The 13,824-nt window shown below is 36.2% G+C and overlaps 1 protein-coding gene across 1 annotated transcript in view; it reads right to left on the reverse strand.

Annotated features, from left to right (window-relative positions):
• Positions 1–1,920: 1,920 nt before the first annotated feature.
• Positions 1,921–13,824, reverse strand: part of LOC124613012 (protein tincar) — a gene marked incomplete at its 5' end in the record, with an annotated part of 42,036 nt that continues 30,132 nt past the window's right edge. The window contains one exon of the mRNA XM_047141566.1: positions 1,921–4,670. Coding sequence (XP_046997522.1) covers positions 3,555–4,670 — 1,116 coding nt within the window. The remainder of the gene's footprint in view (positions 4,671–13,824) is intronic.

Raw genomic sequence — 13,824 nt, forward strand, 5'->3', positions numbered from 1 at the left:
ACAGCATGTATTGTTGCCATCAGTTTCACAAATTAAGAATAAAGATATGGAACGCTTATGGAATGTAAGCCAGTGAAATAATAATACACTTTACAGAATATTTGCATACTTGTTAATGATACAAAAGCTCCATCTGAGAATATTATTCAAATGTATTTTCAAAGCAGAAGCTGTTTTCTGCCGAGGGACAGCTGCAGCCCAAGTTACATGGAGTGAACCTGCCAATCTTAGCAACATGCAAGTGTGGTATTTACAATTGTGACAGAGTATTGTAAATATCATCCAAAGCATATTTATTTTGTAATCACATCAATTATAAGCAGACAAGGACTATTTTACTGCTGAAGTATAAATATTTTTAAATGTGCTGTCAATATTCTTAAAATCCCTCCAGTATCATGCAGTTATTATATTTGTACATACATAGAATACTTATTATTTACATTTTAATACATATTTAAATATTTAGCTTTCCGACATGAAAACACTCACATTTTTAAGATTTAGATATGTTCATAAATAATGATACCAGTGATATTCTGAAAGATGTAGCATGACACTTCATAAAATTGAGCTGCACAGAATAAACTCCTGATTGAAATAAAGTAAAACTATATTGATAGTTATTTTAAATTGAAAACATTTAGTTAATAACAGGCACAGCTATTTCCGTTTGGTGCTTATATGGCAGTATTACCAATTTTTTTAAAAAAAAAAAAAAAAAAAATTATTTGCACATAATTTTATTTGTTTTAAGACTGTGAAACTCATTTTTAAAAAGGTATCTTGCTCTGTAAATGTTAAGTACCTTTCAGTTATGCCTTGTAGGCAGTATATCTCTTCATAAAGCACATATTTTACCACTTTTTATTTCATTAGAACATCACAGTTTTTGACTAGACCTTCAAACTAAATTTCCAACTTGTACTCCATTTATTTTTGATTGCTGCAAGGCCACCTCTAAGAAACTAAAGCTTGGAAGCAATTGAATATTTCTGATTGTACAAGGAAAAGCATCAGTCTGTTATGACAGTGAAAGCTCCTTTACTGTGTTCTCCCAACTCCAGTGTTTGTTGAATCTTTGATGGTACATTTCCACATCAGTTGCCTTCCTTGAAAATCTGTATTTTTAAATGTAATTTGCATTGCATTTTGTAGTACATTTGCTTACTGATGTCATCAGAGCTACAGACTCAGCTTAAAAGAGGAAGTCTAATGCTTTTATTCTCTTGAAGTTAATCTTGAATTGCCCTTCAATTGAAAGAAAATGTAGGCCCTAGAATCTCTGAGAGCACTCACAAACACTGCCCCAGCACTATTATGGGCTGTAGAGGACAGGATATAAAGACAATAATTCTTTATAAAAATATAGGAGATATAAATATAAAGAAACGTAACCTCTGGTTTTGTAGTATTAGTGAGATGGGGTGACAAGATGGTTTGCAACAAAATGGGACATTTCCCTGCCATCTTCAGAGCTGCAAATCACTACTGCTTTGAAAACTGGTTTCTAATTTATATTACTTCCCCATCAATGGATATTTACAAGTCGTTACTCATCTGGCAATTTAAATCAGGCTGATGCTAAAAAAATGAACTTGGTCTGACGTGTCATAAAACTTATCACTGTTTGCATTAACTACATTACTTAGAAAAAAAAAATTACATTTAGGCCACAAACATACCAAAATATTTTACACTGTTAAAAGGCCATGACCTCATCTTTACAAAAGTGAATCTTTTTGTACATTGTCTTGATTACTTATGAAAAACATTGACTTATAAACAAACAACAGTTCTATATTTTTGCTGAATGTCATTTTACAATACTGTCTTCTGGTTTTGTAAACTGCTTACCCATTCAAAAATACAATGCTAACTCCCCCCCCCCCCCTTCCCCCCCCCCCCCCCCCCCCCCTCAAAAAAAATGTTACTGCTTCCTATTCATAGCTTGTTCATCACTTTATTATTATATTAATTTATTAGAAAGCATATTAGATCTGAACAATATCAAACAAACATGTTCTGCGTAAATAGAATACATAACCTGTGCACCTATATTTACATTTACTGTTCTTAAAACTTTTGCAGTAAGCAAGTTCACACTGATGACAGCTCTAATAAAAACCTAAAATTTATCTGTATGGTACATGTAACAGTAGTTGATACAGCAGTAACAGATGTAATGTACACTGTGAGTCAAAAGGAATGAATGTCAGATATAAATGCAAGCAGTGTTTGCACATATACCCACACAATATTTATAATCAGAGTGATAAAGAGAGTTTAAATATATATTTTTCCATTTTAAGTAACAATAGAATAGATAATACTGGGGGATAAAACAACAATATTCCATATATTTGATGACTTTGTCCAGTGTGGTTCCAGAATAAACTTAAATGATTACATTATAGGCCATACTCGAATGTTGATGTTAAACAAGTCTTGTCACAAAATAATGCTCAAGACTTTGTTATGCACAGGAGGAACATTTAGGATATAGAAAAGTGACCTTAATATATGTAGAAAGATAATATTTGAAGATGTATCACAAGTTAACAACATACAACAACATAACTGTGTCACAGGACAGCAACAGTTACAACAGGAGATAACTTATCCGTATCGCGATTTAAATTAAAATTTTTATATTTTAACATTTTAAAACTTGGTTATACTTCTAGAAAGCTTAAAATTAGTATGTCTTCAGTACTGCTGAGGTACTGTAATGCAGTCAATAATTACACATTGCTTGTGCACTTTAGTTTCAACACTCAAACTCACTTACTATTCACTTATAAATGTGTATAATTTATAAAGGTAAAAATGAGCTAATGAAGTTTACTACTGTACTTTTAATACTGAATCCAAAATGGCACTCGTATCCAATATGACATATAAAATTATGGTGTTACAAATGTGGAGGAGAACCTTGTACTACATAAATTTTTATATGGCCCTCAAATTTAATTGAATAGATTGTAAAAACCTTGACACAGAGTAAAAAAATAGAAGCCTGTAAGGGGATTTAATTGTGTTTCAGAACTGCTAATATGCTACACAAGTGACAATTTTAAGTGATTTTGATAAAATATGCTCTGTCATAAAAATTACACAATATATAAGTAAATATATAAGGATATGGTCATGTTGATCAGTCAGTTACTTAACTGTCTTCAAATGATCAACAGCAGCAACAATAACACAGCGCTAATCACCAAATGCGTGCTTACAAAACACTTGAACGGAGTTCATTGCATTTCCAGCTTCAATATAAAAATGTAAAGTATGTCTACTTCATACAATTCAGTAATATTTAATTAAGCAATAATACTCACTCTAAAACAAGTTTTGGTGGACTTTGTTAATATATCTTACAAATTCATTACAAAAATTACACACTACTGCTTTCAATGTTTCCACATTACCATTTGACAATGTGGATATTGAATTTAACTAATGCAGCTAATGTCATTTCATATTCACACCACTAGCCTTTTCCTTTGGCCTTTTATTCTGTAGATGAAAATACACCATTGCTCTAATTAACTTTAGTTATGAGGCAGATACTGATCAGAATCTCCACTGGATGCCATTGAAAAATTAGCTGAGTCCCTATCCTGTTTGTGAAGAAGCTGCTGAGGATTGTACTTGACAACTGGTGTGATCTGAGGAAATGTGTGATGTACAGCTATGCCACTGTTTTGTGGATCCACACCACAAGTCTTTGAATTTGCCTGTATCGCTACCAGTGGCCCTAACGGAGGTGCGATATGTGGTGGCCGTCCATTTAGAACTTGATGGTGGTATGGTGGAAAACGTTTTACAAATGGGTTTGGCCCACTGAATAGACGGACACCATTGTGGTGAGTGGGTATTGTGGTATGTTGTCTGGGGAAAAGGTGACAGCTGCCGGTACCTGATGAATTTGTAGTGTTGTGAACAATCGATCCAGATGTACTACTTGGTAATGGCATGGTTGAACAGTGGGGGTATACAGCAGCCATGGGTATAGGTTGTGTTGGATAGTGAGGTAAGGTAGATGATGATGATGGGAAGTTCTCTTGTTCGGGCCTGGAGCCATCCGGGTTGTCTGTAAATGATGTCATTCTCATATTTGTTGAACGACCAAAAGGTTCATCCTTAAGGACAGGAGACTGAGTCCCATCACTCGTCTTTGGTCTCACCTGCTTTCGGCGAATAACAACTGTGCTCTCTGCAGCATTTTCAAGGAGGACTGCAGGACATCCCCCTACTGTTCCTGCATCAGTAGCGATAACTGCATTTGTAGAAGGCATGGCAGCTACACCAGAAAATCCAAAAGATGGTGGTGCTGCACCTGCACTACCTGAAGTTTGATTGAGAACTGCTGTATTTGATGTTGGTGGCTGTACATTCCTCTGGAGCGAAAAACTGCGCCAAGGAGGTTGTGTTCGAGGATTCTGTTCTGATGCAGGGAGATCGTCAACACTTGTTGAACGTCTCCCTGGCTGGTTTTCTGAACTGGAATTTGAATGCACTCCACTTGATGTTTCACTGTGATTTCCACATGGTGGTGAACCTCCAGAACTTTCAGTACTGACAGAATCAGATCGTGGTGTCAGTTCATCATGAGGCATTCCTGAATCAGCTCTTCGTAAACAGCGTGGTGTTTCCATACTCTGTAACTAATGAAAATATTACAGCAGATTAGTACTTAGTTCGAAAACTGCATTGAAAAATAAATACAAATACGCCAAATACAGTAATAAGAGAAATAATATAATAACTGTAAAAACAATTGTGAGGCATAGAACGCCTGTTTTTAAATATTTAATATTCACTTATTTCAAGATTATTCAAAATTATAATGATTTATAATATCATTTCACGGCTGTGCTTTCTTCCAGTTTCTTAGAGTGACCTGATCTGTCAAGTTATTTAGTTCTCAGACTGTTGTAAATAAAGAGTCAAGTCTTCATCAGCATTACAGACAAGCAAATTAATTGTACATTATGATATGTACTATTAAAAACATATTTCACTGCAACGCATAACTGCTGTGAAATTTCAATTACATAATTATTTTAATAAGTCAGGAAAATTGTTGTAGCCACATCTTAGCAGAGAGAAAAGAATGTTAAGAAAGGGTAACTGGATGGTTACAGGTATACGCAAAAAAAAGTTTTGTTTAAAAACGAAGTTTTAATAGCAGGTTGAAACAAAAACAGACACTAATGACATCAGACTGCAACTGTTTGCTTACCAGGAGAGCAAAATAACTTAAATGCAACTAGTTGTAAACACAAAGCAGTAACATGGCACAAAGCTCAGTAATCGAATTTTTGAAAGACTGGAGATAAAATGTTTAGTTGGATAACAATATTTTAATGCAAATTTAGTTTTCTTACAGGGGAACAACATCATCCTCAAAATTAGTAACTCTAAGGAGATATCTTCTGACATAAAAACTGCTGCCCATCCTCTCACATAAAAAAATGCTCGTAATGGTATTCGCTGCATAGGGTATTTCTGATATGAACAGTAGTAGTGAGACTACTGATAACAGGAGATACTACTATCCATTATCATGAAATTTTGCTCAAGTATGCAACCTAAGATAACTGCTTTTTTGTCTCATGACTGGGCAACTTAGTGAACCATAACATGCTTTGTTCCAGTTTACACAAATATGTGACTGTCAGAGTATTTAGCAAACTAATCAAACAACATGAAGAATACTGGATAAACAATTTAAGTTTTACAAGGGAGTATAATTCATTCCATGAATAATGTCATAGAAACTGCTAGTCATCTCTACACTTTGCAGTATATAAGTTTTAATTGACCTTTTCCCAGACAAACCTATCTTTGTTTTTCTAAAAGCGGCCATCTACTTCTACCTGGCTTGGATCCAAATGAAGATGAACATTAATTCATGACTGATTTGTGGAGCCATTTTTTACACTAATACCACAAACTACATGATAAATTATAGAAAACATTATGCACAAAATTCACTCTAAAGGCATCATTTATGTAATGTCTTAATGGTCAAAATGTGAGAGATTAAAATATTTACATATTTACATCAGCCACTTGGAGTGCATGGCAGAGGGTAGTTCTCATTTTATAGTTATTAGGGCTTCTTCCAATTCAATTCACATATGGAATGTGGGGAGAACGATCGCACAGGCCAACAATGGAAAAACCTTTTTGCTGAAAATACCTTATTCTTATGTTTTTACGGTGGGAAATCCAAATATAATACTTAAAAAACTTTATCACCCACCATTTCTTCACATTTTACAGTTAAATTTATTAACTTAAGTGATTCTTAAAGAATTTAACAGCTATTATATAGTTAAAATAATTTAAAAAGGAGGTGTAATGAATGTAGATGATATTGGTAGCCTTTAGATTTGCTGTTCCTATGATATGGAGGAAGCCAATAAATCATTCCAATGATTGCTACTTTTGCAGTGTTGATATTACTGGTCATAATTCGAAAAACAAGAAGGTAATAAGCTACCCTAACCTTCCGTCTGCCATCCGACCAGTAGGGCATGGTGTAGATTTGTCAGTTCCTGAACCACCAGATGATTTAAATTCTATTCCATGATGATGAATTCCATTGTAATACAGAAAGTCTAGAGCCCCAATTGTTTACTCAGACAAAGCTCAACGATTTGGTTAGGGCTTAACAAAAGAAAAAGGTGAATTGCTTGGCTCTAGATTAAGAGAAAAGAATTTATTGGCAGTTGGAACCATCATATACATGTACAGAAAGAGAGAGCAGCAACTTTTCAAGTTTTTTCAACAAGAAGATGATTTAGTGTACTGCTCAGACATTTCTGGTCTGATGAATGAGTTTGGTATTGAATACAAAAAGGAAGACTGGAGCCTGTTTATTGATTCATTCAAAACTAGTTTAAAGGCTGTTTTCTTATACAATGGTAACATGTATGCATCTATACCTGTTGGACATTCTGTACATATGAAAGAAAGCTATGAAAACCTAGAAATAATGCTAAATAAAATAGGCTATTCTGCTCATGGTTGGATGATATGTGGTGATCTAAAAGTAACATGCATGCTCCTTGGTTAGCAAGGTGGCTTTATCAAATTTCCATGTTTCTTGTGTGAATGGGACAGTAAGGCTAGGGACCAACACTGGTGCAGAAAGAACTGGACTGTGAGGGAGTCATTAAAACCTGGTGAGAAGAACATTCTATGCAAAAACATTTTAGATAAAAAAAACATACTCCTACCACATCTACATATAAAGTTAGGCCTAATGAAACAGTTTGTAAAGGTTGGTTGGTTGGTTTGGGGAAGGAGACCAGACAGCGTGGTCATCGGTCTCATCGGATTAGGGAAGGATGGGGAAGGAAGTCGGCCGTGCCCTTTCAGAGGAACCATCCCGGCATTTGCCTGGAGTGATTTAGGGAAATCACGGAAAACCTAAATCAGGATGGCCGGACGCGGGATTGAACCGTCGTCCTCCCGAATGCGAGTCCAGTGTCTAACCACTGCGCCACCTCGCTCGGTAGTTTGTAAAGGCTTTGCCTAAAGAGGGACAATGTTTTAAGTATCTCTGCCAAAAGTTTCCACACCTTTCAGATGCTAAACTAAAAGAAGGTGTTTTGTCGGACCTGACATTAGAAAATTGATGTTTGATGTTAACTTTGAATCCACAATGACCTTAAATGAGAAAGAAGCATGAGTATCATTCAAGTAAGTCATTACAAAGTTCTTATGACATGAAAAAGACCCATAATATGTTTCTATTATAGCTACAATGTTGAAGAAGTTTAAAACTTTAGGATGTTTAATGAGCCTGAAAGTTCACTTTTTGAACAGTCACCTTGATTACTTCCTGGACAATATGGGAGATGTTAATGCGGAGCAAGGAGAGTGTTTTCGGGGACTACTGTTGGTCACTTCACCGAGAAGTTCAGCAAGCGACCCATTGTAGAAAAAGATACACAAGACACATCAAAGAAAAAAGAGAAAGAAAATACAAACCAAATCCATCTGACAAGTGAAACCGCTATTAACACATATCTTTATTTTAAGTAGCTTACTGTAAACACAAACCATGCTTATGTTGTAACAAAGTGTTTCAATTTCCCCGTTTACTGTATAGCATAGGATTTTTATACTATATAATAAAAAGCATATTGCTCAAAAACTATGAGTGACACAAAAAAACGAAGGCTACACTTGGATTCAGCTCATAAAAATCTATAAATATCAGCTATTAAAGTAAAAAAAAAAGTTTTTCAAAAAATTTTTTTCATTGGCCTGTGTAGCTTAAGCACATTTGTGTGCACTGTATTTAATGTAATCTTTTCCTCACAATCCCTATCAGAGTGATTCGTAGGGGGCTGTAATATATTACTAGATGCATCATTTAAAGCTGGTTCTTGAAACTATATTAGTAGGCTTTATTGGAATAGTTTGTTTCTGTCTTTAAGGGCCTGCCAGTTCATATTTTTAGCAGTTCCATGACACTCCCTCGCACAATAAACAGACCTATGGCCATTTGTGCTGCCCTTCTCTGTAAACATTCAGTATCCCCTGTAATTCCTATTAGGTACAGGTCCCACACACTTCAGCAGTATTTTATGATGGATCATATAAGTGTTTTGTATGCAATCTCTCTTTTAGACTGATTACATTTCTCAGTATTCTACCAATAAACTGAAGTCTACCATCTGCTTTACCTGTGACTGAGACTATGTGGCCATTACATTACATATCCCCAGAAATTGTTCCACCCAGTTCTTTGTAAGGGTTGACTGATTGCAATTGTGACTTATTGGTATTGTAGTCATATGATATTATTTTTTAATGTTTTGTGAAATGCACAGTTTTACATTTCTGGACATTTAAAGTAAGTTGCCAGTCTTAGCACACTTTCAAATCTCATCAAGATCAGACTGAATGTTTGTGCAGTGTTATTCAGACGTTATTTCAGTACTGATAACTGTGTCATGTGCAAAAAGTCTGATGCTACTATTAATGTGGTGTGCAAAGTCATTAATGTATGACATGAACAGCAAGGTTCCCTGGGTTACAAATGAAGCTACTTCTATATCTGTCAGTGACAATGTAAAAGTTATGTTTACCCTACCAAGAAACCCTAAATCCAGTCACAAATTTCCCTTGGGTACACCCTTGATTATACTTTCAATAATAAACATATGTTTAACAGTGAGGCAAATGCTATTTAGAAATCATGAAGTATTGCATCTATCTGACTGCTTTAACCCGTGGTTTTCAGGACTTCATGTGAGAAGAGAGTGAGTTGGGGTTCACATTATCAGTATTTCTGTAATGCATGCTAGTTTGCATGGAAGCAATCATTCTGTTCATGGTACCTCATTACATCTGAGCGCAGAATGTTTTCTAAGGTTCTACAACAAATGGATGTCAAAGATATGGGATGGCAGTTTTGTGAATTACTTACATTACCCTTCTTGTAGATGGTTCTACAACAAATGTATGTCAAGAATATTGGATGGTAGTTTTGTGGATCACTTCTGCTACCCTAGTTGTAGACAGGTGTGACCTAAGCTTTCTTGTAATTATTGAGCACAGTCCTTTGCTCAAGGGATCTGAATGGAAAACAGAAGTTCTTCACAGCCACTGTCTATTATGTGGCTGTGGGCTGCAAACATATTGCTCCTGTTGCGCTGTATCATTGCACATCATCTTACAAATTACATGTAACACATATAAGATGATAAAAAAGATTAGGTACCAAGGATGATATTACATTGTCAGAAGATGAGTGACTTAACCAATGTGGAGTATTACAAGAGTGAGAATAAGTGACTTATATGATATCTCTTGATACTGTTCAGCAGTCCACACATGATGATCAAGCTAAAAATATGTGACCAGCCTACATAAAGGATGACATAGTTTAGACTGAGGTGGGAAAGAATTACTCATACAGCTCACGGTAGATAGTGATTTGCAACAGTATTTGAGAATTTATACTTGAGAATGAAAATGTTCAAAAATGTATATTTAACTGCCACTATGTTAATTATGTAAATAGCTCTTGATGAGTAATCAGACCAGATGCTTAGCAGTTTTAGAGCCCTAAAATTCTTTCTAGCAGTGTGATTTGCATGTTTCTGCAGCCTTAACGTGTAATATTTTTGGGAGTATAAAAGTATCCTATGTAACACACATTTCCTTATCAAATTTAAGCTGTTTTTTATAGGAGTAAAATTATGGCCCAACATTCTAGAATTCACTGAGGAAAGAAACAATGTTTTGCATTGCCCACAATGAGACCAGAAACTTTCTAATCAGGTTCATGATGGTGTTGTCAGCTACTACCTTATCCTAATGAGAATCTAATGGAACTCTGAATGTCTCCTTAATGCAGATAATTATTGTTGCAACATGGTACAGACACAATATCAGAAGTAACACCAACCAAGTTTTATTCTGCTTCCATATGAAGAAAAGAACAACAGAATACAATGAAGTAAAGAACAATACAAAGTCTAGTAACTATAGAACACATCAAAAGGCAATCTCATAGCTAAGCATTCAATAAGCAAGTAAACATGACCTGGTGCACTGGGCTTTATTGGGCTGTTGTGCACATGGCACAGTGGTTGCTGTATTGTCTGTCCAGGTTGCAAAGCCACACCTCTCTAGGCTGGCTGTGGAGGCACTTTATCACATGCTATTTGATTACCCATGCTCACACTGTAGTATTACATCAATTACATTTAGTAATGAAATCTCCTTGTTACAGCACAGATGCAGGCTTTATTTCTTACGTACAGAGAACTGCAAAGCATTTTCTGTGCAAATGGGAAAATTTTTGTAATTAACTACAGAACTGTGATGTGTTGGCTGCCAAAGACCAACTCAGTGCCTGTGTTGGAACGGTGGTAGTGATATCATTACCCTTTTCAAAATGTAAACAACACAGTGAGTTTCTCTGTTGTCTCTCAGTATCAAGATATTGCTTCCCTGTTTTGCTAAGATTATTGCTGCTATCCCAGTTAAAATTGTTGTACATTTTGATGTTTATGATTAATTTCAACGACAGACGCAAAGCACACTAATGTGTGAGGCAAGATTTTTGTTTCATCGAACAATTTTCATGTGGTTGTACTCAGCACCCTGATTTTTCCAGAACTTGATTTTTGATGTGCTGTTGGTGTTTCTGCACAAAGTTCAGAAACTGTCTGGATTGTCTGACTGATGTAGTTGCTTCCAAACTGATAAAGCATTTTATAAATTCTAGGTACCCTGAACTCAAGAATGTCCATGAGTAGGTGTAGCACCACTTCCATCTTCTTGTGTGGTCAGAAAATAGCTCTCAAGTGTTATCTCCAAGGTCCTATTTATTTTACTAGATGTAGTCCCACAGAAAGGAAGAAATGCAGCAGAATGATCATTACATCACTGTGGAGCATATTTGCATTTTAGTTTCTTACAGAGTGCTAACTTGATGTCTCAGTTCGTATAGGGGATGTAGCATGATAACTGAGACCGTTTTATACAAGGCTATAGTTACAAGAAAACTGATGCTCAATATCAGAACTTGTCTTCTGTTTGTTCCAGCATGATGACATTCAATACTGAATTGTGAATTGTTTTGAAACTCATATTACCTGTTCTCTTCTCCTTCAGCACCTGGTTTTCCATAGACTGAAAGTTCATATTTCAGAATATTGTAAATTTTGCCCAGTCAACTTGTGTTCTGTGTGTGGTTTAGTTACTTGTCACTACTGGAGTTATCCTTTTTCTACAATATAAGAGGCAATCAAATGAAAATGAGACAGATGCAAAATTAACTGTTCGATTTTGAAATAATAATCAGGATACCATAGCTTTCTATAGCCATGTTGCAAGATTGCCTCCAAACAGACTGACCAACCATCTGTTCACCTTCTGGCAAAACAAGAAAGTTTGCACCACTTGGCTGACAGAAACTGAGAAGGACATTAAAGAACTGGGAATAACTGATCTCCAGAACAGACACTCTGCGAGACACACCCTGAAGAAAGTCTGCGGATTTCAGGAAAAGCCCCGAGGAAAAGGTACCCCCTGGACAGAAGAAAGGAAGGAGTTACACCAGCAGAGGATGCAACAGTACTGGTCAAAGATCAAAGCCCAACAGTTGAACAAGCATGGTTCAAAGTAGGCCCATTCGAAACAAGAAGAAGAATCACTATACCTTTTAATACACTTTACCCACTGTGAGACATGACGATCAGTTGCCTTCATGGCAAAATGTTTGTGGTTACTTCCAGGACCATGATTGTACCCAGGTGTGTACCTCTTCATCCAAGCCATCTGTCAACATTCCAAGACGTTTGTGCTTGAGTACACACTTCAGTTTCTGAAAAGCATCCACATACTGCTGTTTGTTAATTGTGACTGTGTTCCATTTAGTCATTAAAAAGTAGGCCCTTGAAATCAAATAGAGTGGTCTTTATGACTTTTCCAGAGCTGGCATGCATAGCTTGGATTTATTTGTTGGGGGTGAACCCATGTGCTTCCCTTGTTGGCTCTGAGCTTGATCTCCAGCTCAAAATGATAACACCATGTTTCATCTCCCATGATAAAATGAGACAGGAAATGATATTCTTCAGTGTGTACCATTCTGGATGCCACACAGAGGTTTACATTTTGTTCAACTTCTGGACTCAGTCAGGCTGTGTGGAACCCATTGTGCACAAATTTTCTGGAACTGCAAATACTTGATCAGGATGGTATGAGCAGTACTGTGACTGATGCGTAACATGAGCCAAACTTCTTCCACCATCTGCCCTCTGTTGTTTGTGACAGCAGCATCCACTGCAGCAATGACATGTAATAATGGCATGATGAACCAGTCCTAACCAAATGGTGTCTTTCAATGACACCCAACCTTCACAAAATCATGTATTCCATATAAACACATGCTCATGTCATACTGTGTTTGCCATATATAGCAGACATTTGGGCATGAATTTCACTTCCCAACACTCCTTATGCTGTCAAAAACCTGCTAAACCTCACTGTTCCTCTTTTCTGACCTCCATAATGAAGTTAGATGACCACACAACTCACTAACCTCACATTGAGCATGTCTAACAGACAGATGGCACAGCAGTGAACATTCACGCTGTTCCTTCCTGATTCCTAATAAAGGGCACTTTTATACATACATCTTCCTGCTGTAGCATTGTGTATGCCATGCTCATTATCTAATCTGTCTCATTTTCATAATACCGTCTCTTATATGAAGTAACTGATGACAGAGGAATTTTGTGTTTTGTGAAACATGTGTCATGCTACTGTTTCATTTCTTTTGTTAAATAAGTCCGTTTGTTCTATGGAGCAGTTGCCAAAGTTTGAAAATATGAATAAGTATATTTATATTATGAGAAGGAAAGCTGCTGCTCACCATATAGCAGAGATGTTGTGTATACTTGCAACTCAGCATCTACACTATATGGTGAGTAGCAGCTTTCCTTCTCATAATATTGTTACATTCCATCCTGGATTTTCCATTGTTTTACTGAATATGTATATTCTTCTTTCAACACTGTTTTGAACAGAAGAGGAATGTCTACTTACCCATTACTGAAACCATGATCATAAGAACAAATCTCTAGTCTTCAGAATTCCCTCACTGAGAGAGAAAGCAAAAAGGAAATATTGGGTGGGGGGGGGGGGGGGGGGGGGGGAAGAAGGAAAGCTTAAGGTACAGAACAATTGATCAAAGGATAAGGATAAGTTACCTCACAGCATGGAGAGAGACAAGGTATAAGTTAAAAAGCAATAATTTTTGTCACTTTCACATCTTATTCA

The sequence above is a fragment of the Schistocerca americana genome, chromosome 4 (assembly GCF_021461395.2).
Source record: "Schistocerca americana isolate TAMUIC-IGC-003095 chromosome 4, iqSchAmer2.1, whole genome shotgun sequence".
Classification (NCBI taxonomy): Eukaryota; Metazoa; Arthropoda; class Insecta; order Orthoptera; family Acrididae; genus Schistocerca; species Schistocerca americana.